Raw genomic sequence first — 26,658 nt, forward strand, 5'->3', positions numbered from 1 at the left:
GGAGCGAGAGCATCCAGCAGCAACCAGAGAGGAGGACAGCGACAAGAGAGGCGAGAGACAGACTCACTGTGGACCGCAGGGAGACGGCTCTGAGCCAACCGACGGAGGATCACCGCCTCATTCCAGCCCGCGGCTGCGGCCTGCCCGTTGCCGCTTCACTCCAGCCCGCGGCTGCGGCCTGCCCGTTGCCACCCGCGTCCATTGCCGCTTCACTCCAGCCCGCGGCTGCGGCCTGCCCCTTGCTGTTTCACTCCAGCCCGCGGCTGCGGCCTATCCGCTGCCGCCAGCGGCCGTTGCTGCTTCACTTCAGCCCGCGGCTGCGGCCTGCCCGCTGCGGCCTTCGCCGCCTCACTCCAGCCAGCTGCTGCGGACTGTCCGTTGCCACCCGCAGGCGCCACCGCCCCGCTGCAGGGGCCTACCCGTCGCCATCTGTGGGTCTCCCAGCACAGCCTCAGGCTGTGCCAGTGGCCTACCAGCCACCACTCAGCATCACCGCTGCCCGTCCCTGCCCAGGGGCTGCGGCCACCATCCTCCCACTAACAGGCGGTGTCCCGCTGCCTCAGCAGGGAGCCATTCCACCAAAGGACTCTCCTAGGGACTGTTGTGCCCCCGCCTCCTACGAAGCCTTTGCCAGATCCTTGGCGGTTGGGCCCAGCGGCTGCGACGCCAAAGCACCATCGTACAGAACGCCGTCGGACGTCAGAACGGCTAAGTGACACATAGTAACTAAGGACCCGTAGTCGGCCATACCGCGGCCCTATAGTGACTGGCCTTTGCCAGGTTAGTCGTGTTTGCATTATCCGTGTTTCTTTGTATTTGGTCCCTGCGAGGACAATAGTTGTTATCTTGTTTGGTTGCTCAGGATAGCCCTATCGGCATATATATTATATATATATATAAATAAAAGTCACCACTAAAAGTTAAATCCGTCTCGTGTCTCATCACTGCATCCCACCTACCTACACACACAGCTCTGCTACATCAGTACAAACACATACACACAAAACTCAGGTATGTCAATACACACAGCTCTGCTCTATCAATAAATATATACACAAACATACACACAGGTTATCTACATCTTGCTACTGTTCCATTTTATTAACTGCCAGATCTTTACAAAGGCTGAATGATGGCGGAAGGATTTTTTGGCTTTTTCCTACATCCTTACATTCAGACATAGCTGATGTTGGGACATACCCTTGACTTACTGAGACAGCTCCCCAAAATCGTGACAGTCCCGCTGGCTCAGGGACGGTTGGGTGGTATCAATGGGCAAAATGCTTAAAGGGGTTTTACAGGCTTGTGACAACAGTCTGTAGTTACTCTCTCACAAGCCTGGACAAACCCCTTTAACTGCTACATAAACAATACAACTCACATTACCAGTCAGTCAGTATTCTCTCCTCAGTCTGTACAGTACAGAGATTAGCAGGGGTGATCCTGTACAATCAGTATTCTCTCCTCAGTCCGTACAGTACAGAGATTAGCAGGGGTGATCCTGTACAGTTAGTATTCCCTCCTCAGTACGTACAGTACAGAGATTAGCAGGGGTGATCCTGTACAATCAGTATTCTCTCCTCAGTCTGTACAGTACAGAGATTAGCAGGGGTGATCATGTACAGTTAGTATTCCCTCCTCAGTCCGTACAGTACAGAGATTGTACAGGATCACCCCTGCTAATCAGTATTCTCTCCTCAGTCCGTACAGTACAGAGATAAGCAGGGGTGATCCTGTACAATCAGTATTCTCTCCTCAGTCTGTACAGTACAGAGATTAGCAGGGGTGATCCTGTACAATCAGTATTCTCTCCTCAGTCCGTACAGTACAGAGATTAGCAGGGGTGATCCTGTACAGTTAGTATTCTCTCCTCAGTCCGTACAGTACAGAGATTAGCAGGGGTGATCCTGTACAGTTAGTATTCCCTCCTCAGTACGTACAGTACAGAGATTAGCAGGGGTGATCCTGTACAATCAGTATTCTCTCCTCAGTCTGTACAGTACAGAGATTAGCAGGGGTGATCATGTACAGTTAGTATTCTCTCCTCAGTCCGTACAGTACAGAGATTAGCAGGGGTGATCCTGTACAGTTAGTATTCCCTCCTCAGTCTGTACAGTACAGAGATTAGCAGGGGTGATCCTGTACAGTTAGTATTCTCTCCTCAGTCCGTACAGTACAGAGATTAGCAGGGGTGATCCTGTACAGTCAGTATTCTCTCCTCACTCTTTACAGTACAGAGATTAACAAGGGTGATCCTGTGCAGTCAGTATTCTCTCTTCAGTCCATACAGTACAGAGATTAGCAGGGGTGATCCTGTACAATCAGTATTCTCTCTTCAATCCATACAGTAGATACAGAGATAAGGTCAGGGACCCATAGGGGCCGGGGGAAGATCGATTCTCCCTGCTCTGCCACAGAATGTAACTGTATCAGCGTTTTGCACACGCCAATACAGTTACAGTAGCGTAGCTCCAGGCAGGCCCCCTCGTAGCATGGCGCCCCCTCTGCCCCCCCAGTAGCTATGCTACTGGTTAAATGACTTTAGGCCACTGATCTCACGACATCATTAAACAGAGAGGGATGCCAATTGCATAGCACTGCTGCCTGGTCCAAATGGGTTCTGGGCATCAGAATTATCAGTAAATTGGGCAATTTTCATAAATATTAGTTATGATTTTTTAAATAGTTAAATGACTTTGGGCCACTGATCTAACCTCATCCACACACAGCCATGCCCTATATTAAAATTACTTCCTTATTCATGATGTCATGATGAGCTGTAGCGCTCCTTATGTCAAAAGCCTTCCTCCAGTCACTGACTTGAGTAAGATTTGTGGTGAGGCACACAGAGGCGCATGTCACTTCTAAGATTCACCTGATTTATTAAAATTTTTGCTCCTATTAAGGAATCCGGTGCCTCTGACTTCAGCACGCTCCCTCAACAAGATTGACATGAACAATGCCGGTATTGATCTTTGTCCTCTAAAATTATGACCCTTGGAGACGTCATATAGCAGCACACATATAGTTCAATAGCCAAGGATGCCATACAGTGTATGCCATACAGGCTGTCATATGCGCAGTGGTAACCTTGATGAGCAGCATTTTCTATTTATATCTTCATACATGCGATCATGGCAGAAAGTGTTGGCGCTCTTGAAATTGTTCCAGAAAATGAAGTATTTTTCCCAGAAAATTATTGCAATTACTCATGTTTTATTATACACACTTTTATTTCCTTTTTGTGTATTGGAACGTCCCAAAAAAAAAAAAAAAAAAAAAAAAAAAAAAAGGAGAAAAAAGTCAAATTGGGCATCATTTCACACAACGCCCCAAAACTGGGCTGGACAAAATTGATGGAGACTTTCCAAAACTGTAGTTAAGCAACTTTGTTTCAAGCATGTGATGCTCGGTCAAACTCACCTGTGGCAATAAACAGGTATGGGCAATATGAAAATCATTCCCGAGACCAATTAAAGAGGGGAGAAGTTGGCTCAATCTTTGCATTGTGTGTCAATGTGTGCTACACTAAGCAACTAAGCATGGAGAACAGAAAGAGAAGAGTACTGTCTCAGAACTTGAAATTAGAGATGGGCAAACACCTGGATGTTCAGGTCCGACGCGTTCGGCCAGTAACAAAAAATTCGGATTCGAGTAACAGATCACGGACCCCATTCACTTGAATGGGGGGCCTGAACATCCAGTGCCTGCCACAGTCATGTGCATGACAGCGCAGCAAACACTGTTTCTGATCGGTGGTAAAATAATCACCGCCGGTCAGATAGCCATGGTTTCCACGCTGTCAAAAGACAGCGTGGGCCAGCAGCTGTGATTGGAGGTAAAAAGTTTACCTCCAGTCACTGGTGTCAGCTGATAGGACTATTCCCCCAGCTTAAAAATAGAAATCCGCAGCCGCCCAGAAAAGGCGCACCTATTAGATATGCCAATTCTGGTGCTTTGCCCGGCTCTTGCCCTGTAGCGGTGGCAAGTGGGGTTCATATTTGTGGGGTTGATGTCACCTTTGTTTTGTCAGGTGCTATCAAGCCCACGGCTTAGTGATGGATGGGGTCTATAAGACACCTATCCATTACTAATCCTATAGTTGTATTGTAAATAAACACACAGCCAGAATAAAGTATTTTATTAGAAATAAAATTAGAAATCTGTGTTTTGTTTTATTTAAAAAAATAACACAGTTATACTCACCTAGCGCCTATTCTACCGAAGCCCTCGTCTCCTGTAATAAAACAAAAATAAAAAAACAACAATGTCCCTCACCTGCCGTAGTTCTGTCCTACGCCGTAATCCATGTCTGGGGGATAAACAGTTTTCAACCTGGACGGTGCCAAGATGCCTGACTGGTTATCAAAAGATACAGGGGAACCCACGCCGTTTTATATTTTTTAATTATTCATTTACAGTGCAGGCATAGGCTGATGAATACTCCCATAGCTTTTGCTGTTTATTAATTATAGGGGAACCCTACGGTTTTTTTTTTTATTAGGATCCCCCCCATTTTAATAGCCAGTAAAGGCTAAATATACAGTTGTGAGGTGATATTAATAGCCTGGGAAGCTCCATGGGCATTATCCCCTTCCCAGGCTATAACTTTCGGCCCCAGCTGTCGGCTTTCCCTCTACTGGTTAGTAAAATATCGCTGGAGCCCACGCCATTTTTTTTCCAAGATTTATTAAATACACGTCCATCGGCCGCACACGCACTGTACTAATTATATACGTCACCGTTATATCTATGTAGTCCGTTGGGTCGCGCTGTGGTTTTACTACATGCAGCAGATGAAATGTCGGGTGTTCAAGGACTCGGGCGTGTAAAAATCTGACGGCATTCGCATGGTCTGAGTGCAAAGCGATTTTTTTTTTCCTTTCATCGCACCACTTTCACTGGCGAGGTCTGGGATTCTTTTTTCTCAATGCAATTTTGGCTGAGAAAAAAACGCTCAACACTGGCGCGAGTGAATGAGGCCCAATACAGTAGGCAGGGCCTAGTAACATGGCAGCCATTATTAGGCTCCCTGGCAGCCACACCCGCGACAGCGCTATCGGGAGCCGACGGGTGACAAGCAGGTCCTCTACCTCAGCTACGCGGGAAGCTGGACGCGGACCCGGCTGTGACGTAAGTTTGCGTCGCGGCTCGGTGGCTGTGTCCTACACGGCGTGTTACCTCAGGTGCCGCTGACCGGTAACATGGCAGCTTGCGACGACCTGCTGCTCTGCAACTTCCCCAAATGCCGCATGAAGCTGGCCAGTCGCGCCTGGGTCACCGCTTGCTCTCACATCTTCTGTGACCAGCACGGCAGTGGCGAGTTCAGCCGCTCCCCCACCGTGTGCCCGGCCTGTACCAGCACTCTGTCCAGCAAGCTGGACGTCCTGCGCACCGAGCTCAACCCCGCAGAGGAGCAGAAGGCCATGATGCTGGCCGGGCTCAGGCCTGAGGTGGTGCTCGATATCTGCTCCCGAGCCCTGGCTTTCTGGACCTACCAGGTAGGGGCCCGCAGGGCTTCTGTGCCCAGTAGTGCTGGCACCTTACTGTAGGCTCTGGGTATCAGTAATGGGAAGGTGAGGGCAGCCTACATAATGTGAGACCCAATGCCTCCGCTATGGCCAGGCAGTGCTATAGTGTAACCCTTGGCAATGACCGCCATGTTGTACGGTGGCCCTGTATGGAGCGAGCTGAGCCCAGTCTGCACGGCGCGGGCATTGGCTGTGTACACAGGCGGCACCAGTCAGTAACTGATACATCAGGTCTTCAGTTTAGCCTCTTGAGAAACCGGTCACATCTTTTAGTGCTATTTACGTGCACACATATAGGGTTAATCTGCGGATAAATAGCATTAAAACCGTGTCCGGCCGCCTTCCTGAAAGTGTGGCTACCGGTAGTGCAGCTGTATCCTCGCTATCAGTCAGTGAGCGGCTACATATGAATGTAGCATCGGAGGTATATAGGGATGCAGCTTCAGTCCATAGCAGTCTATGGTGTCAGAAAACCCCTGTCCGGTGTTTAGTTAGTTTTTTTAATAACTTACCCTAACTGGGTCCGAAATTGAGTCTCTGCCGCTGGTCTGAGTGCCTGTTAGGTTGTGTGCACACAGTGCCTTTAAAGCACCACTCCAGCATTTTTTTCATTGCACTGCTGGAGTGGTGCTTTACATGTAAGTCTCCTGCCCCTTGTCTGACACTCACCATCCGGCGTTTTCATCTGTTTTTGCTGCCGCTCTCTGGTGAAAAGTGACCTGCCGGCAGCTCAGGTGTTTCATGGAGCTGTGCAGAGGTCACTTTTCAATACGAGTCTATTAGGACCTCGTTCTGGAACTCATAGCCTTGTATTGAGAGCTTGTGACTTCCGGCCAATCAGAAGCTACTGTCACAAGATGGTGCCGAAAAACAATGAAGACGCCGGAGGTGAGTGTTTGGCAGGGGACTTATAGTGCCACACCAACTCAGAAAAAAAAAAACCTGCCAGCAGGATTGTGCTGAGTCACCTACAGACAGTGTCAGGTTGGCGCCGTTATACTGATTAAAATGATACTTTGGTTGATGAAATCTGTCTTGTGGTTGTTGTTTAACCCCTTCCTGCCATGTGTCATACTATCCCGTCCATGTACCCTGGGACTTAATTCCCAGGGACGGGATAGTACGTCACAGCGATCAGCGGCGCTTACAGAGTGAGCACCGCCGAGTGTCAGCTGATTATCACAGCTGACACCCGGGACTGTGTCAGGGGTGGTCACGGACCGCCCCCGACAGGTTAACCCCTTGCACACCGCGATCAAACACGATCGCGGTGTATCGGGGCTTAAAGGGAAGCATCGGCAGGAAGGGGGCTCCCTCTGTGCTTCCCTGAGCCCCCCACAGCAGCGCAATGTGCAGCGCTGCTGCGGGGGTCTCCTTCCCTGCAGGTCCCCGGATCCAAGATGGTGACAGGGACCTTCGGGGGCCTGCAGGGAGCTGGCTTCCTCAGTGCCTGCAAAGTGCAGGCATGAGGAAGTCTGCTTCAATGCCTGTGACAGATTGCTGATCAGCGATCTGTCACAGGACAGTGATGTCCCCCCTGGGACAATGTAATAAAGTAAAAAAAAAAGTGTAGGAATTTAAAAAAAAAATAAATATTCCCTAAAATTCATTTCTTGGAAATAAAAAAAACCAATAAAAGTACACGTATTTGGTATCGCCGCGTCCCTAACGACCCGCCCTATAAAACTTGCCCATTAATCCCTTTAGCGAACATCTTAAAAAATAAAAAACGAAGCAAAAAATAATGATTTATCATACCGCCGAATAAAATGTGCAATAACGCGCGATCAAAAAGACGCATATAAATATCCATGGTACCGCTGAAAACGTGATCTTGTCCCGCAAAAAAACGAGCCGCCAAACAGCGTCATCAGCGAAAAAATAAAAAAGTTATAGCTCGCAGAATAAAGCGATGCAAAAATAATTATTTTTTATATAAAATGGTTTTCATTGCATAAAAGCGCCAAAACATAAAAAAAGACATAAATGAGGTATCGCTGTAACCGTACTGACCCGAAGAATAAAGCCGCTTTATAAATTTTACCGCAGGCGGAACGGTGTAAACGCACCCCCCAAAAGAAATTCATCAAATTCTGTTTTTTGTTCATTCTGCGTCCCAAAAATCGGAATAAAAAGCGATCAAAAGATGTCACGTGCCCTAAAATTATACCAATAAAAACGTCAAATTGTCCCGTAAAAAATAAGACCTCACAAGACTCGGTGGGTCAAAATATTGAAAAATTATAGCTCAATATGTGGTGATGCAAAAACTATTTTTACAATAAAAAGCGTCTTTAGCGTGTGACAGCTGTCAAATATAAAAACCCGCCATAAATAGTAAATCAAACCCCAGTTATCACCCCCTTAATTAGGGAAAAATAATAAAATTTAAAAAATGTATTTCCATTTTCCTATTAGGGTTAGGGCTAGAGTTAGGGCTGAGATTAGGGTTAGGGGTGTGTTGGGGTTAGAGTTGGAGTAAGAATTGGGTGGTTTCCACTGTTCAGGCACATCAGGTGCTCTCCAAACGCGACATGGCGTCTGATCTCAATTCCAGCCAATTATGCGTTGAAAAAGTCAAATGGTGCTCCTTCCCTTCCAAGCTCTGCCATGCGCCCAAACAGTGTTTTACCCCCACATATGGGGTATCAGCCTACTCAGGACAAAAACAACTTTTGGGGTCCAATTTCTCCTGTTACACTTAGGAAAATAAAAAATTGGGGGAAAAAAATATCATTTTTGTAGAAAAAAAAAATGATTTTTATATTTTCACGCCCAGGCGTTATAAATTTCTGTGAAGCCCTTGGGGGTTCGAAGTGCTCACCACACATCTAGATAAGTTCCTTAGGGGGTCTAGTTTTCAAAATGGTGTCATTTGTGGGGGGTTTCCACTGTTTAGGCACATCAGGGGCTCTCCAAAGGCAACATGACACCCGCAGACCATTCCATCAAAGTCTGCATTCTAAAACGTCACTACTGCCCTGACATGTGCCCGTACAGTAGTTTTCTCCCACATATGGTGCTCCTTCCCTTCCAAGCTCTGCCATGCGCCCAAACAGTGTTTTACCCCCACATATGGGGTATCGGCCTACTCAGGACAAATAGCAAAACAACTTTTGGGGTCCAATTTCTCCTGTTACCCTTAGGAAAATAAAAAATTGGGGGCAAAAATATCATTTTTGTGGAAAATATATGATTTTTTTATTTTCACGCCCGGGCGTTATAAACGTCTGTGAAGCACTTGGGGGTTCAAAGTGCTCACCACACATCTAGATAAGTTCCGTGGGAGGTCTAGTTTCCAAAATGGGGTCACTTGTGGGGAGTTTCAATAGTTTAGGCACATCAGATGCTCACCAAATGCACATGACACCCGCAGACCATTCCATGAAAGTCTGCATTCCAAAACGTCACTACTTCCCTTCTGAGCTCTGACGTGTGCCCATACAGAAGTTTTCTCCCACATATGGGGTATCAGCGTACTCAGGACAAATTGGACAACAACTTTTGGGGTCCAATTTCTCCTGGTACCCTTGGGAAAATAAAAAAAAATTGGGGACTAAAAGATCATGTTTGTGAAAAAAATACGATTTTTTTATTTTCACGCCCAGGCATTATAAACTTCTGTGACGCACTGGGGGTTCAAAGTGCTCACCACACATCTAGATAAGTTCCTTGGGGGGTCTAGTTTCCAAAATGGTGTTATTTGTGGGGGGTTTCCACTGTTTTGGTACATCAGGGGCTTTCCAAACGCGACATGGTGTCCGATCTCAATTCCAGCCAAAAAAGTCAAATTGCGCCGCTTCCCTTCTGAGCTCTGCCATGCGCCCAAATAGTCGTTTACACCCACATATGGGGTATCAGCGTACTCAGGACAAATTGCACAATAACTTTTAGGGTCCTGTTACCCTTGGGAAAATAAAAATTGGGGGTGAAAAAAATCATTTTTATGGAAAAAATATGATTTTTTAATTGTACCGCTGTACGTTAAAAACTTCTGTGAAGCCCTTGTGGGTTCAAAGTTCTCATCACATATCTAGATAAGTTCCTTGGGGGGGGGTCTAGTTTCCAAAATGGGGTCACTTGTGGGGGGTTTCCACTGTTTAGGTACATCAGGGGCTCTCCAAACGTGACATGGCGTCCGACCTGAATTCCAGCCAATTTTGCAGTGGAAAAGTCAAACAGCGCTCCTTCCCTTCTGAGCTCTGCCATGCGCCGAAACAATGGTTCCCCCCCACATATCAGGTATCCCGTACTCAGGACAAATTGCACAATAACTTTTGCAGTCCAATTTCTCCTTTTACCCTTGGTAAAATAAAAAAAATTGAACCTGAATTTTTTTTTTTTTGTGAAAAAAATATGAATGTTCATTTTTTTTTTTTAATAATCAAAAAATTCCTGTGAAGCACCTGAAGGGTTAATAAACTTCTTGAATGTGGTTTTGAGCACCTTAAGGGGTGCAGTTTTTAGAATGGTGTCACTTTTGGGTATTTTCTATCATATAGACCCCTCAAAGTGGCTTCAAATGTGATGTGGTCCGTAAAAATAAAATGGTGTTGCAAAAATGAGAAATCGCTGGTCAAATTTTAACCCTTATAATTTCCTAACAAAAAAATATTTTGGTTCCAAAATTGTGCTGATGTAAAGTAAACGTGGGAAATGTTAGTTATTAAGTTTTTTGTGTGCCGTATCTCTGTGATTTAAGGGCATAAAAATTCAAAGTTGGAAAATTGCGAGATTTTCAAAAATTTCGCCAAATTTCCATTTTTTTTCACAAATAAGCGCAAGTTATTTGAATGAAATTTTACCACTAACATGAAGTACAATATGTCACGAGAAAACAGTGTCAGAATCACCAGGATCCATGGAAGCGTTTCAGAGATTTACTTCATAAACGGACAGAGGTCAGAATTGTAAAAATTGGCTCAGTCATGAACGTGCAAACCACCCTTGGGGGTTAAGGGGTTAATCTGTATTTGCACTTTTCAGTTAGGCCGGCGTCACACAATGTATAAAAAAAAAAAAAAAAAAAAAAAAAATCCGTTTTTCATGGCCAAGAATTGCAGAAATGTTCCCTGAACAGTGATCCGTGTGCAATGCGAGGATGCAATTTTCTCGCATCTAAGTGTCCGTGTGATATCCGTATGGTGAGATTTTCTCGCAGCCTTGCAAATGGCCATAATATGGGTCCTGTCCCTGAAAAGCATGAATAAATAATGTGGAAGCCTATTTATTGGCTCCACAAGTTCCATCCTCCAAGCAAAAAAGTTACGTGGACTTCCGTGCAATTTTCTTCGCCAGAGAGGGAAAGCCGACGGCCGGGGCCGATATTTCTAGCCTGGGAAAGGGTTAATACCCATGGATCTTCCCAGGCTATGAATATCAGTCCGCAGCGGTATATTTAGCCTTTAATGACTATTAAATAGAGGGATCCCCCAAAAAAATTAATGTGGGGTCCCCCTATAATTAATAGCTATGGCTATGCAGACAGCTGTGGGCTGATATTAATAGCCTAGAAAGGGGCATGAATATTGACCCCCCCCCCCTGGCTAAAAATACCAGCACCTAGCTACCCCAGAAAAGGTGCACCAATTCTGGCATTTAGCCTCTCTCTTCCCACTGACCTGTAGAGGTGGCATATGGGGTAATAAGGGGTTAATGTCACCTTTGTTTTGTAAGGTGACATTAAGCCTGGTTAATAATGGAAAGGTGTCAATAAGACACCTATCCATTATTAATCCAATAGTATGAAAGGGTTAAAAAAAGCACAGGCACATTAAGAATAAAGTCTTTTAATGAAATAAACACAGGTTTTCCATCTTTATTACACTCCCAATCCAAGCGAAGCCCTCTTTCTCCTGTAAAAAATAAAACATAAAAAAAAACCAATATACCATACCTGTCCGCCGTACAGTCTAGTCCCATACTGCAATCCAAATCAAGGGGTTAAATAGTTTACAACCGGGAGCGGTGGTAATGCGACCAGCCCGGCAGTAACCCACTGTCGAATGACTGAGAAGCTGCCTGCGCAGCCTCCCAGCCTGATCGGAGATGAACTCTGTAGCGTGGGAAAGTTTCTGAACATTTTCCCACGTTGCCAAGTTCACTGCGGGTCAGGCGGGGAGTCTGCGCAGCCTCAGTGACTAGCGCTGACTTCACTGAGCATGCACAGACTCACAGCCTGACCTACAAGGAACTCGTCAGCGTGGGAAAATGTTCAGAAACTTTCCCACGCTACAGAGTTCATCTCCGGTCAGGTTGGGGGGCGGCGCAGTCAGCTTCTCAGTCATTCTACAGAGGGTAAGGGTATGTGCACATGCTGTGGAATGGGGTGCGGATTTGGCCGCTCGGATTTTGTAAAATCCGCAGGTAAAGCTGCAGGTCAAAAGACCTGCGGATTGCTCTGCGGTTTTTCATCTCCACAATGGAGGAGATGGCAAACCGCAGCGGAATCCGAAGAAAGAATTGACATGTCAATTCTTTCTGCGGTTTCAAAACCACAGGAAAACTGCGCGGAAAAATCCGCACAGTCTGCACTGCGGTTTTTTATTCCCATAGGGAATAATGGTACCGTACACCGCAGCAAAAACTGCTGCGGATCCGCTGCGGAACCGCAGCAGAATCTGCAGCGTATGCACACACCCTTACAGCTGGGCCAGTAGCATTAGCACCGCTCCCGGTTGTAAACTTTTTAACCCCTTGATTTGGATTGCGGCGTGGGACTTGACTGTACGGCGGACAGGTATGGTATATTGCTTTCTGTATTTTTTTTTTTTTTTTTTTTACAGGAGAACGAGTGTTTGGCTTGGAATTGTAGTGTAATAAAGATGGAAAACCTGTGTGTTTAATTGTTTCACTAAAATATTTTATTCTTAATGTGTGTGCTTTATTTAACCCTTTCATACTATTGGATTAATAATGGAAAGGTGTCTTATTGACACCTCCATTATTAACCAGGCTTAATGTCACCTTACAATACAAAGGTGACATTAGCCCCTTATTACCCCACATGCCACTGCTACACAGCAGTGGTAAGAGAGAGGCTAGGTGCCAGAATTGGCGCATTTTACAGATGCTCCTTTTATGGAGTGGCTGGGGGCAGATGTTTTTAGCCGGGGGGGCCAATAACCATGGTCCCTTTCTTGGCTATTAATATGTTCCCTCAGTCACTGGCTTTCCCTCTCTGATGGAGAAAACTGCGCGGGAGCCTACGCCATTTTTTTCCGTGAAAAAAAAGCCTTTTTTAAACACCTAGAGCTGCAAAATTTTACACACAGACACTACTAACATTATTAGTGACTGACATATAAATATAACTGATATGCAATGGTGTACTGTATGTAAACCATGTCTCCTGTCGGGTTCTGTAATGATTTTACAGAAGCTGACAATTGAAATATCGCCTATTCTGCTATCTATATCTCTATCTCGGACAGGCGCAGTCCGGCCACGAATTGGCGTGGAATTCGAACGACGTACACCACCACTACCGTCGGGAGATCTGCAGTGCTAGCCGCTGATCTCTCGATGGTTGCCGCGGGTCATCTCCTGCCGCACGAATTTGACGCAATCAGCGATATTGGCGTGAAATTTAAAGGGGATCTGTCACCCCATTTTAGCCCCATCAGCTGCAGCCACCGCCATCGGGCTTATCTACAGCATTCTGTAATGCTGTACTGTAGAAAAGCCCCCGATGAAACCTGAAAGATAAAAAAAAAAAAAAAAAAAAAAAAAAGATTATACTCGGCGTCCGATGGGTATCGCCGTCCCGTCCTGCGCCTCCCATCTTCATACGATGACGTCCTCCTTGCTTCTCCCTCGGCTCCTGCGCACAAGTACTTTATCGGCCCTGTTGAGGGCAGAGCAGAGTACTGCAGCGCGCAGGCGCCGGACCTATCTGACATTTCCCGGCGCCTGCGCACTGCAGTACTTTACTCTGCCCTCAACAGGGCAGATAAAGTACGCGTGCGCAGGAGCTGAGGGATAAGTAAGGAGGAGGACATCATCGTATGAAAACGGGAGGCACCGGACCGTGACACCCACCGCCCCCCCCGGTGAGTATAATCTAACGTGTTTTTCTAATTTTTTCAGGTTTCATCAGGGGCTTATCTACAGCATTACAGAATGCCGTAGATAAGCCCCTGATGGCGGTAGCCTCAGCTTATGGGGCAAAAATGGGGTGACAGATTCCCTCTAAACTACATACATGTTCTAGAATACCCGATGCGTTAGAATATATATATTGTGAGGTAGCGCTGTCATTCAGGGTTGGGGGATACTCGCTTGCAGCGATCAAAAAACACATCGAGCACAGGATTTTCGACAAATCATAGTCCATGAGGTTTATTCATCCTTCATAAACCTCCAGCAGTAACATGCAACTGTCTTATAGCGGACAGCAGGGTATCTTCACACTGGAGCTCTGCTCCCCTATAGCCGTCTAGTCACACAGGCTGTGCTTCATCTAGCCAGCAGGCTATACAGTCTCTCAGTAGCAGTCCCATCTCTGGGTTACCATGCATGCTGCTTTACACTGCAAACGTTCCTTCCCTCTCCCTGGGAACGGTCAGGCACACATCGCCATTAGTCACAGCGTCCACACGTGCTGTTAGTGAGGAGAGCCTTCTCCTCACAGGACCTTCCAAACTGGACCAATCAGGTCCCAGCATTCACCCTCTTGTGACCAGACCTCAGGTACCTTATATGGTCCATAAGCACACCCACAGGTGATCACATGACTATGACCTCACACATCATACAGGATGAAAATGATGAAATGGTAAGACAGGATGTTGAGAAGGCTGAACTTTTAAATTCCTATTTTGCATCTGTTTTCTCTCAGAAAGGAAATGTAACATCAACTGTTATTCACTGTCCTATTAAGGGAATAGAAGAATCCAGGATATCTATAAACAGAAAGATAGTGAGGAAACACTTAGCTAACCTAAATGAATTCAAGTCTCCAGGTCCAGATGAATTACACCCCAGAGTACTGAAGGAGATAGCAGAAGAAATTTTTGAACCCCTCTCCATAATCTTTGAAAATTCTTGGAGAACAGGAGAAGTGCCAGAAGACTGGAGAAGAGCAAATGTTCCTATCTTCAAAAAGGGGAAGAAGGTGGACCCAGGCAACTATAGGCCGGTGAGTCTGACTTCTATACCAGGAAAGATCTTTGAACAAAATATTAAACATGTATGTCAATACCTGGATAAGAATGAAGTGACTAAACAGAGTCAGCATGGGTTTGTAACTAATAAGTCATGTCAGACTAACTTAATTTCCTTCTATGACGGTATCACTGATTGGGTGGATCAAGGAAATGCTGTAGATATAGTATATCTTGACTTCAGCAAAGCATTTGACAAAGTCTCTCATACAATCCTTATTGAAAAAATGACTAAGTATGGAATGGACAAGGCAACTGTTAGGTGGATTCATAACTGGCTTAGTGATCGGACTCAAAGAGTGGTCGTAAATGGCTGCACATCCAGTTGGAAGAATGTCTCAAGTGGGGTACCACAAGGCTCTGTCCTGGGCCCTGTATTGTTCAACATCTTTATCAACGATTTAGATGAAGGAATTGAGGGTAAACTGATTAAATTTGCTGATGACACAAAGCTAGGAGGGATAGCTAATACTAGAGAAGAGAGAGAGAGGATTCAAAAAGATTTAAATAAACTGGAGAAGTGGGCAGCAACTAACAGAATGGTTTTTAACAGGGAGAAATGCAAAGTACTACATCTGGGCAATAAAAATAATAATAATAATAATCTTTATTTATATAGCGCCAACATATTCTGCAGCGCTTTACAGTTGAACAGTTTCAAACACAACAGTCATAAGTAACAACGTTAACAATACAATAATTAAAGCGAAATAAGACGACCCTGCTCGTGGAGCTTACAATCTACAATGAGGTGGGGGGGATACAAAGCACAGGTTTGTATTTACAATGATGTATTTACAATGACGGTCCAGCCATCTTCAGGGGGTGGGGGTTAGATGGAGATAGTGAATGGGCTACACACACACAAACATGACTTTGATTACTGAATGTGATAGGCCGCTCTGAACAAATGTGTTTTGAGCGAGCGCCTAAAACTATGCAAATTGTGGATGGTCCTAATATTTTGGGGTAGAGCATTCCAGAGGATTGGCGCAGCACGGGAGAAGTCTTGGAGTCGGGAGTGGGAGGTACGGATTAGGGCAGAGGTTAGTCGAAAGTCATTTGCAGAGCGCAGCGGTCGGTTAGGCCGATAGACAGAAATGAGGGAGGAGATGTAAGGGGGTGCCGCACTGTGGAGAGCTTTGTGGGTGAGAACAAGTACTTTGAATTGTACCCTGTAATGAATTGGCAGCCAGTGTAACGACTGGCGAAGAGCGGACGCGTCTGAGAAACGATTAGCCAGATGGACAACCCTGGCTGCTGCATTAAGGATAGACTGGAGAGGGGAGAGTCGAGTGAGAGGGAGGCCAATTAATAGAGCATTACAGTAGTCTAGGCGGGAGTGGATCAGGGCGACAGTGAGAGTTTTTGTTGTTTCCATGGTGAGAAAAGGGCGGATTCTAGAGATGTTCTTTAGGTGTAAGCGGCATGAGCGGGCAAGAGATTGTATATGGGAGGTGAAGGAGAGATCGGAGTCGAACATAACACCCAGACAGCGCACCTGCTGTCGGGGTGTTATTATGGTGCCACCCACAGAGAGGGAAATGTCAGATTTAGGGAGGTTAGTAGATGGTGGGAGCAGAAGAAGTTCAGTTTTGGAGAGGTTGAGTTTCAGATAGAGAGCAGACATGATGTTGGAGACTGCAGACAGACAGTCAGTGGCGTAAAAATGAAAAAAGCATATATAGAATGGGAGGAATAGGGCTAAGTGACAGCACATGTGAAAAAGACTTGGGTATACTAATAGATCACAGACTGAATATGAGTCAACAGTGTGATGCAGCAGCAAAAAAGGCAAATGCAATTCTAGGATGTATTAACAGAAGCATACAGTCTAGATCACGTGAAGTCATTATTTCCCTCTACTCCTCTTTGGTCAGACCTCATCTGGAATATTGTGTCCAGTTTTGGGCACCACATTTTAAAAAGGACATCAACAAACTGGAGCAAGTTCAGAAAAGAGCGACCAGAATGGTGACCGGTCTGCAAACCCTGTCTTATGAGGAAAGGTTGCAGGATTTGGGAATGTTTAGTTTGCAAAAGAGAAGACTGAGAGGAGACTTAATAGCTGTCTACAAATATCTAAAGGGCTGTCACATTGTAGAAGGATCAACTTTATTCTCATTTGCACAAGGAAAGACTAGAAGCAATGGGATGAAACTGAATGGGAGGAGACACAGATTAGATATTAGAAAAAACTTTTTGACAGAGTGATCAATGAGTGGAACAGGCTGCCACGAGAAGTGGTGAGTTCTCCTTCAATGGAAGTCTTCAAACAGAGGCTGGACAGACATCTGACTGGGATGATTTAGCGAATCCTGCTTTGAGCAGGGGGTTGGACCAGATGGCCCAGGAGGTCCCTTCCAACTCTACGATTCTATGATTCTAAGGTCCTATTGCATACAACCACACACAGGCTTCCCTGACACATTGTAACGGAACGTGCTACTCAGCAGTACCTCTGCTGATCATTATGATCTTTCAGTATCCTACACCTATCAGGGTAATGGAAATGCTTATACTGCTGTCCTGGGACACCCACACAGCGGCCCCTAGCGGACACAGCGGTCACTGCACCACAATATATATATATATATATATATATATATATATATATATATATATATATATATATATATACACACACACACATACCTAGAATACATGTATACACATAGTGTATCTATTCTATTGTAAGCTGTCAGTGTGATTTTACTGTACACCGCACTGAACTGCTGGCTTTTCTAAGTACACTGGTGCGTATTTCTAGCAAGTCACATGCATGGTCCGTGTGTAATCCGTTTTTTTCTCGCACCCATAGACTTGTATTGCGATTTCTCTCACACGAAAAAAAAGGATGATGGGAGCTGCCCCATAGATTAACATTGGTCCAAGTGCTATGCGATTATTTTTCTCGCATAGCACTCGTCTGGATTTCTCTCTAGTGTGACGCCGGCCTTAATGATACTCTCGTGCTCCGGGGCGGCCTGTGGGGGGACTTTATATGGTGCTCTGATTAGGTATTCATAATGATGGCTTATGACAGGTCACTGATCCCTCACTGACTTGCCCCCTATTTTACATACTGTAGATGTTATTGTTTTGAAAAAAAAATTGCATTCATCATGCAGGCGGCGCCTGCGCTGCCCCATGATCGGATCTATAATATCCATATTTTTATTTTATTTAGTCATATACATTTCTTTAGAAAAAAAAATTTCTTCCTTAAATTGGCGCCGTCCGTGCCTGCGCAGTAGCGTAGTTCAGAAACGCGATAGGTGCTGCTGCGCATGGGCCACCGCCAGCATGATATTGCTAGAAGAAAAAAAAGTGTCTACAGCAAAAATGGTCCTGGCATGCCTGCAAAGTAGAATCTATCATGTTCAGTATTTTGCTGCTGCGCAGACACGGCCGACACTAATTTAAGGAAGAAATTATATTTTTTTTTCTAAAGAAATGTATATGACTGTCATCTGCACGTATTGTGGGATGTTCTGGGACCTTGTGTCTGCTCCAAATTAAATTGTAAAATCAAAGTACATTTACAAAAATAAGACAACCACACTGACAGTCTTAGTATTCAGTAGTTATTAGTATTCATGCATTGTAATAATATAATTGTCTCATCTTCTAACTAAATATATGCTGGCATTAGCATACATACATACATCTAATTGGCTAAGTTAACACTTTTGACACCCAGCTTGTGGTCTAAAGGTCGTACTAGTCTCGAATTTTTGTTTATCAGAATTATGTCTTTACACAAAAACATTCCAGAGACCCTCTTCTCTGTTCATGGATTCCATCATATGGATATTATAGATCCAATCATTGTGCAGCGCAGGCATCTGCATGATAAACGTAATTTTTTTTTTGCAAAACAGTAAGATATACAGTTTGTAAAATAGGGGACAGGTCACTGAGGGATCAGTGACCTGTCATAAGCCCCCCACCTCCACAGAGCCCAGTCCCGAAGCACGGGCATATCATTAACTCAAAACTGAAAATAAAGATTAAACAACAACCACAAGACGGATTTCATCAACCAAGGTATAATCCGTATAACGGCGCCCACTTGACACTGTCTGTAGGATACTAGGTTACTGTGCACAATCCTGCTGACAGGTTCCCTTTAGGAGGCCAGCACACTGGCCGAGGTTTTTCTAGACATAACCACATTAGGAAAAAGCCGTTAATCTTTCTTCTGAAGCGGTTTTGTAATTTATTTTATTTGCGACAGCTCTTCCCTGGTATCTTTTTTATCTACTGAGGTGTTAACATGCTATTTCTTTTAGCCTCTTCATGGTTTCCGAATGCAGAAAAGGTGAAAGGAAGTGACAAAAGACTGCATACGTGCACAGCATTGTCGTTTTTACATTATTTTTATTTTTTGCAGCGCTTTTTCAGGTGGAAAACGCCTGATAAAAACTTTGAAAGCACATACCCTTATATTGACATCAATACTGCAGCCAATCAGTGAGCTTAGCCTCCCTGCCTGCGTAGACGGCACAGGCCAATTAGAGCCGCTGAGATCACTGATCGGCTGCAGCACTGTTGACGTGATGTCAGCGCTACAGACAATAACAGACATCAGGAGCCGGGGCGAAGACACATCGCTGGCCTCGGAGTTAGTGTGAGTAAAGCAATAATGTTTTTAAATCAAACTGTACTTGGCGGAGACATTGTTTTGAATATGAAAAATACAGATGAGTACGATATGAATATGTAATGTTACAGTTCTTTAGAAATCATTTCAAGACTTGTTTGGTAACTTGTGTTGATAAAGGTGTAAGGAAATGACAAGTATGACGTGTAATTCCAATAATAACTCTGTTATTAATAAATCTAAGTCTTTGTCCTATGCATGGTATATCTAGTATCATCACTTAGGCCAGTGGTGGCGAACCTATGGCACGTGTGCCAGAGTGGGCACGCAGAGCCCTCCCGGTGGGCACGCACACCATCTCTTCAAAACTAGCGCCACCATCACTCTCCTCAGCCCGCTCGTAATCTCCTGGACCCTCATCACTAGTGCTGATGCTGCGGCCATTCTCCTCTGCACTCTCCCATCAAACCGAGCGCCATTCCATCAGTCTGTGCATGTTCTGAGTACTGGGATCTTGCGCGTGGTCAGGACGGGGATGGTGCGCGGGCTGAGGTCAGTGGCGGCGGTGCTATTGCCGAGATGGCGCGCGTGCCCACAGGTAGGATTGATAGATGAAGAGACCAGATCAGCGTTGGAAAGGGCAGAGGTGAGTAGCTTTTTTTTTTTTAATGCAAGGCCATTATACAGTATGGAGCAGTATATGGGGCCATTATACTGTATGCATCATCATGTGGGGCCATTATACTGTATGCAACATCATGTGGGGCCATTATACTGTATGCAGCAACATGTGAGGCCATTATACTATATGCAACATCGCGTGGGACCATTATACTGTGTGGAGCATCACGTGGAGACATTATACTGTATGCAGCATCAATCATGTAGGGCCATTATACAGAATGGGGCATCATTTGGGGCCATTATACTGTATGCAGCATCATGTGGGACCATTATATTGTATGCAGTCTCATGTGGGGCCATTATACAGTATGCAGCATCATGTGGGACCATTATATTGTATGCAGCCTCATGTGGGGCCATTATATTGTATGCAGCATCATGTGGGGCCATTATATTGTATGCAGCATCATGTGGGGCTATTATACTGTATGCAGCATCATGTGGGGCCATTATACTCTATGCAGCATTATGTGGGGCCTTTATACTGTATGGAGCATCACGTAGGGCCATTATACTGTATGGAGCATCATGTGGGGCCATTATACTGTATGGAGCATCATGTGGGGCCATTATACTGTATGGAGCATCATGTGGGGCCATTATACTGTATGCAGCATCATGTGGGGCCATTATACTGTATGCAGCAACATGTGGGGCCATTATACTGTATGCAGCATCACGTGGGGCCATTATACTGTGTGGAGCATCACGTGGGGCCATTATACTGTATGCAGCATCATTTGGGGCCATTATACTGTATGCATCATCATGTGGGGCCATTATACTGTATGCATCATCATGTGGGGCCATTATACTGTATGCAACATCATGTGGGGCCATTATACTGTATGCAGCAACATGTGAGGCCATTATACTGTATGCAACATCGCGTGGGACCATTATACTGTGTGGAGCATCACGTGGAGACATTATACTGTATGCAGCATCAATCATGTAGGGCCATTATACAGAATGGGGCATCATTTGGGGCCATTATACTGTATGCAGCATCATGTGGGACCATTATATTGTATGCAGTCTCATGTGGGGCCATTATACAGTATGCAGCATCATGTGGGACCATTATATTGTATGCAGCCTCATGTGGGGCCATTATATTGTATGCAGCATCATGTGGGGCCATTATATTGTATGCAGCATCATGTGGGGCCATTATACTCTATGCAGCATTATGTGGGGCCTTTATACTGTATGGAGCATCACGTAGGGCCATTATACTGTATGGAGCATCATGTGGGGCCATTATACTGTATGGAGCATCATGTGGGGCCATTATACTGTATGCAGCATCATGTGGGGCCATTATACTGTATGCAGCAACATGTGGGGCCATTATACTGTATGCAACATCACGTAGGACCATTATACTGTGTGGAGCATCACGTGGGGCCATTATACTGTATGCAGCATCATTTGGGGCCATTATACTGTATGCAGCATCATTTGGGGCCATTATACTGTATGCAGCATCATGTGGCACCATTATACTGTATGCAGTATCATGTAGGGCCATTATACAGTATGCAGCATCCATGTGGGGTCATTATACAGTATGCATCATCATGTGGCACCATTATACTGTATGCAGTATCATGTGGGGCCATTATACTGTATGCAGTATCATGTGGGGCCATTATACTGTATACAGCATCATGTGGGGCCATTATACAGTATGGAGCATCATCACGTGGGGCCATTATACTGTATGCAGCATCATGTGGGGCCATTATATAGTATGGAGCATCACGTGGGACATTATATATTATGGAGCGTCACGTGGGGCCATTATACTGTATGGAGCATCACGTGGGGCCACTATACTGTATGGAGCATCGTGTGGGGCTACTATACAGTATGGAGCATCATGTGGGTCCATTATACTGTATGCAGCATCATGTGTGGCCATTATACAGTATGGAGCATCACGTGGGGCCATTATACTGCATGCAGCATCACGTGGGGCCATTATACTGTATGCAGCATCACGTGGGGCCATTATACTGTATGTAGCATCATGTCGGGCCATTATATTGTATGCAGCATCATGTGGGACCATTATATTGTATGTAGCATCATGTGGAGCCATTATACTGTATGCAGCATCATGTGGGACCATTATACTGTATGCAGCATCATGTGGGGCCATTATACTCTATGCAGCATTATGTGGGGCCTTTATACTGTATGGAGCATCATGTTTGGCCATTATACTGTATGGAGCATCATGTGGGACCATTATATTGTATGTAGCATCATGTGGAGCCATTATACTGTATGCAGCATCATGTGGGACCATTATACTGTATGCAGCATCATGTGGGGCCATTATACTCTATGCAGCATCACGTGGGGCCATTATGCAGTATGGAGCATCATGTTTGGCCATTATACTGTATGGAGCATCATGTGGGGCCATTATACTATGCCGCAACATGTGGGGCCATTATACTGTATGCAACATCACTTGGGGCCATTATACTGTATGCAGCATCAATCATGAAGGGCCATTATACAGAATGGGGCATAATGTGGGGCCATTATACTGTATGAGCATCATATGGGGCCATTATACTGTATGGAGCATCATGTGGGGCCATTATATAGTATGCAGTATCATGTGGGGCCATTATACAGTATGCAACATCATGTGGGGCCATTATACAGTATGCAACATCATGTGGGGCCATTATACTGTATGCAGCATCATGTGGGGCCATTATACTGTATGCAGCATCATGTGGGGCCATTATATAGTATGCAGTATCATGTGGGGCCATTATATAGTATGCAATATCATGTGGGGCCATTATACAGTATGGAGCACCATATGGGGCCATTATACTGTATACAGCATCATGTGGGGCCATTATACTGTATGCAGCATCATGTGGGGCCATTATACTGTATGCAGCATCATGTGGGGCCATTATACTGTATGCAGCATCATGTGGGGCCATTATACTGTATGCAGCAACATGTGGGGCCATTATACTGTATGCAACATCACGTAGGACCATTATACTGTGTGGAGCATCACGTGGGGCCATTATACTGTATGCAGCATCAATCATGTAGGGCCATTATACAGAATGGGGCATCATGTGGGGCCATTATACAGTATGCATCATCATGTGGCACCATTATACTGTATGCAGTATCATGTAGGGCCATTATACAGTATGCAGCATCCATGTGGGGCCATTATACAGTATGCATCATCATGTGGCACCATTATACTGTATGCAGCATCATGTGGGGCCATTATACTGTATGCAGCATCATGTGGGGCCATTATACTGTATGCAGCATCATGTGGGGCCATTATACTGTATGCAGCATCATGTGGGGCCATTATACTGTATGCAGCATCATGTGGGGCCATTATACTGTATACAGCATCATGTGGGGCCATTATACAGTATGGAGCATCATGTGGGGCCATTATACTGTATGCAGCATCATGTGGGGCCATTATATAGTATGGAGCATCACGTGGGACATTATATATTATGGAGCATCACGTGGGGCCATTATACTGTATGGAAAACATGCAAAACAGAAGCTGCGGAGACACCATCACATGTTTCTCAACGCAAGCAATGACTAGCCAGGTCTTTCACCGGGAAGGAACAACCACGGGAAGGGCAGTCTCCAATGAAGGAAACCACCTATGCCAAAACATGGTATCCATCCACAGACAGCTGTTTCGGGGTATTTGCCCCTCATCAGTGTGGAGTAGGAAACTGGCTAGTAGGAGCAATGCCTAGTGGAAGACTATGAAAAATGATGATGATTGACCTCATGGAGATCAACATCTGACACTGCGGAGACACCATCACGTGTTTCTCAACGCAGTGATTCTAGAGCACTGCCCCCATCCCTTATGGGAAATATGTAAAACATGCAAAACAGAAGCCGCGGAGACACCATCACATGTTTCTCAACGCAAGCAATGACTAGCCAGGTCTTTCACCGGGAAGGAACAACCACGCGAAGGGCAGTCTCCAATGAAGGAAACCACCTATGCCAAAACATGGTATCCATCCACAGACAGCTGTTTCGGGGTATTTGCCCCTCATCAGTGTGGATTAGGAAACTGGCTAGTAGGAGCAATGCCTAGTGGAAGACTATGAAAAATGATGATGATTGACCTCATGGAGATCAACATCTGACACTGCGGAGACACCACCACGTGTTTCTCAACGCAGTGATTCTAGAGCACTGCCCCCATCCCTTATGGGAAATATGTAAAACATGCAAAACAGAAGCCGCGGAGACACCATCACGTGTTTCTCAACGCAAGCAATGACTAGCCAGGTCTTTCACCGGGAAGGAACAACCACGGGAAGGGCAGTCTCCAATGAAGGAAACCACCTATGCCAAAACATGGTATCCATCCACAGACAGCTGTTTCGGGGTATTTGCCCCTCATCAGTGTGGAGTAGGAAACTGGCTAGTAGGAGCAATGCCTAGTGGAAGACTATGAAAAATGATGATGATTTGCATGTTTTACATATTTCCCATAAGGGATGGGGGCAGTGCTCTAGAATCACTGCGTTGAGAAACACGTGATGGTGTCTCCGCAGTGTCAGATGTTGATCTCCATGAGGTCAATCATCATCATTTTTCATAGTCTTCCACTAGGCATTGCTCCTACTAGCCAGTTTCCTACTCCACACTGATGAGGGGCAAACACCCCGAAACAGCTGTCTGTGGATGGATACCATGTTTTGGCATAGGTGGTTTCCTTCATTGGAAACTGCCCTTCCCGTGGTTGTTCCTTCCCGGTGAAAGACCTGGCTAGTCATTGCTTGCGTTGAGAAACGTGATGGTGTCTCCGCGGCTTCTGTTTTGCATGTTTTACATATTTCCCATAAGGGAAGGGGGCAGTGCTCTAGAATCACTGCGTTGAGAAACACGTGATGATGTCTCCGCAGTGTCAGATGTTGATCTCCATGAGGTCAATCATCATCATTTTTCATAGTCTTCCACTAGGCATTGCTCCTACTAGCCAGTTTCCTACTCCACACTGATGAGGGGCAAATACCCCGAAACAGCTGTCTGTGGATGGATACCATGTTTTGGCATAGGTGGTTTCCTTCATTGGAGACTGCCCTTCCCGTGGTTGTTCCTTCCCGGTGAAAGACCTGGCTAGTCATTGCTTGCGTTGAGAAACATGTGATGGTGTCTCCGCGGCTTCTGTTTTGCATGTTTTACATATTTCCCATAAGGGATGGGGGCAGTGCTCTAGAATCACTGCGTTGAGAAACACGTGATGGTGTCTCCGCAGTGTCAGATGTTGATCTCCATGAGGTCAATCATCATCATTTTTCATTATACTTTATGGAGCATCACGTGGGGCCACTATACTGTATGGAGCATCGTGTGGGGCTACTATACAGTATGGAGCATCATGTGGGTCCATTATACTGTATGCAGCATCATGTGTGGCCATTATACAGTATGGAGCATCATATGGGGCCATTATACTGCATGCAGCATCATGTGGGGCCATTATACTTTTTGCAGCATCATGTGGGGCCATTATACTGTATGCAGCATCATGTGGGACCATGATATTGTATGCAGCATCAATTATATTGTATGCAGCATCATGTGGGGCCATTATATTGCATGCAGCATCATGTAGGACCATTATACTGTATGCAGCATCATGTGGGGCCATTATACTCTATGCAGCATTATGTGGGGCCTTTATACTGTATGGAGCATCACGTGGGGCCATTATACTGTATGGAGCATCATGTGGGGCCATTATACTATGCCGCATCATGTGGGGCCATTATACTGTATGCAGCAACATGTGGGGCCATTATACTGTATGCAACATCACGTGGGGCCATTATACTGTATGCAGCATCAATCATGTAGGGCCATTATACAGAATGGGGCATCATGTGGGGCCATTATACAATATGTATCATCATGTGGCACCATTATTCTGTATGCAGTATCATGTGGGGCCATTATGCTGTATGCAGCATCATATGGGGCCATTATATAGTATGCAGTATCATGTGGGGCCATTATAGTGTATGCAGCATCATATGGGGCCATTATACAATATGTATCATCATGTGGCACCATTATACTGTATGCAGCATCATGTGGGGCCATTATTCTGTATGCAGCATCATGTGGGGCCATTATATAGTATGCAGTATCATGTGGGGCCATTATACAGTATGCAGCATCGTGTGGGGCCATTATATAGTATGCAGTATCATGTGGGGCCATTATACTGTATACAGCATCATGTGGGGCCATTATATAGTATGGAGCATCACGTGGGCCATTATATATTATGAAGCATCACGTGGGGACATTATACTGTATGGAGGATCACGTGGGGCCATTATACTGTATGGAGCATCACGTGGGGCCATTATACTGTATGGAGCATCATGTGGGGCCATTATACAGTCATGGCCAAAAGTTTTGAGAATGGCACAAATATTAATTTTTACAAAGTCTACTGCTTCATTTTTTCTAATGGCAATTTGCATATACTCCAGAATGTTATAAAGAGTGATCAGCTTAACAGCAATTACTTGCAAAGTCAATATTTGCCTAGAAAATGAACTTTATCCCCAAAAACACATTTCAACATCATTGCAGCCCTGCCTTAAAA

General features: G+C 45.2%; 2 protein-coding genes across 2 annotated transcripts in view; one reads left to right on the forward strand and one right to left on the reverse strand.

The window, feature by feature from the left end:
* LOC141078210 (nuclear pore complex protein Nup160-like) overlaps nt 1-6,260 on the reverse strand; it is a 28,994-nt gene extending 22,734 nt beyond the window's left edge. The window contains exon 1 of the mRNA XM_073565010.1: nt 6,201-6,260. Within this exon, the coding sequence (XP_073421111.1) occupies nt 6,201-6,203 (3 nt within the window). The 5' untranslated portion in view covers nt 6,204-6,260. The remainder of the gene's footprint in view (nt 1-6,200) is intronic.
* The window catches only part of CCNB1IP1 (cyclin B1 interacting protein 1), a 73,957-nt gene continuing 52,444 nt past the window's right edge, over nt 5,146-26,658 (forward strand). Inside the window, exon 1 of the mRNA XM_073565008.1 lies at nt 5,146-5,501. Coding sequence (XP_073421109.1) covers nt 5,205-5,501 — 297 coding nt within the window. The 5' untranslated portion in view covers nt 5,146-5,204. The remainder of the gene's footprint in view (nt 5,502-26,658) is intronic.

This window comes from Dendrobates tinctorius, unplaced genomic scaffold, assembly GCF_039654945.1.
Source record: "Dendrobates tinctorius isolate UK_male_01 unplaced genomic scaffold, ASM3965494v1 ptg000516l, whole genome shotgun sequence".
NCBI classification, from domain to species: domain Eukaryota; kingdom Metazoa; phylum Chordata; class Amphibia; order Anura; family Dendrobatidae; genus Dendrobates; species Dendrobates tinctorius.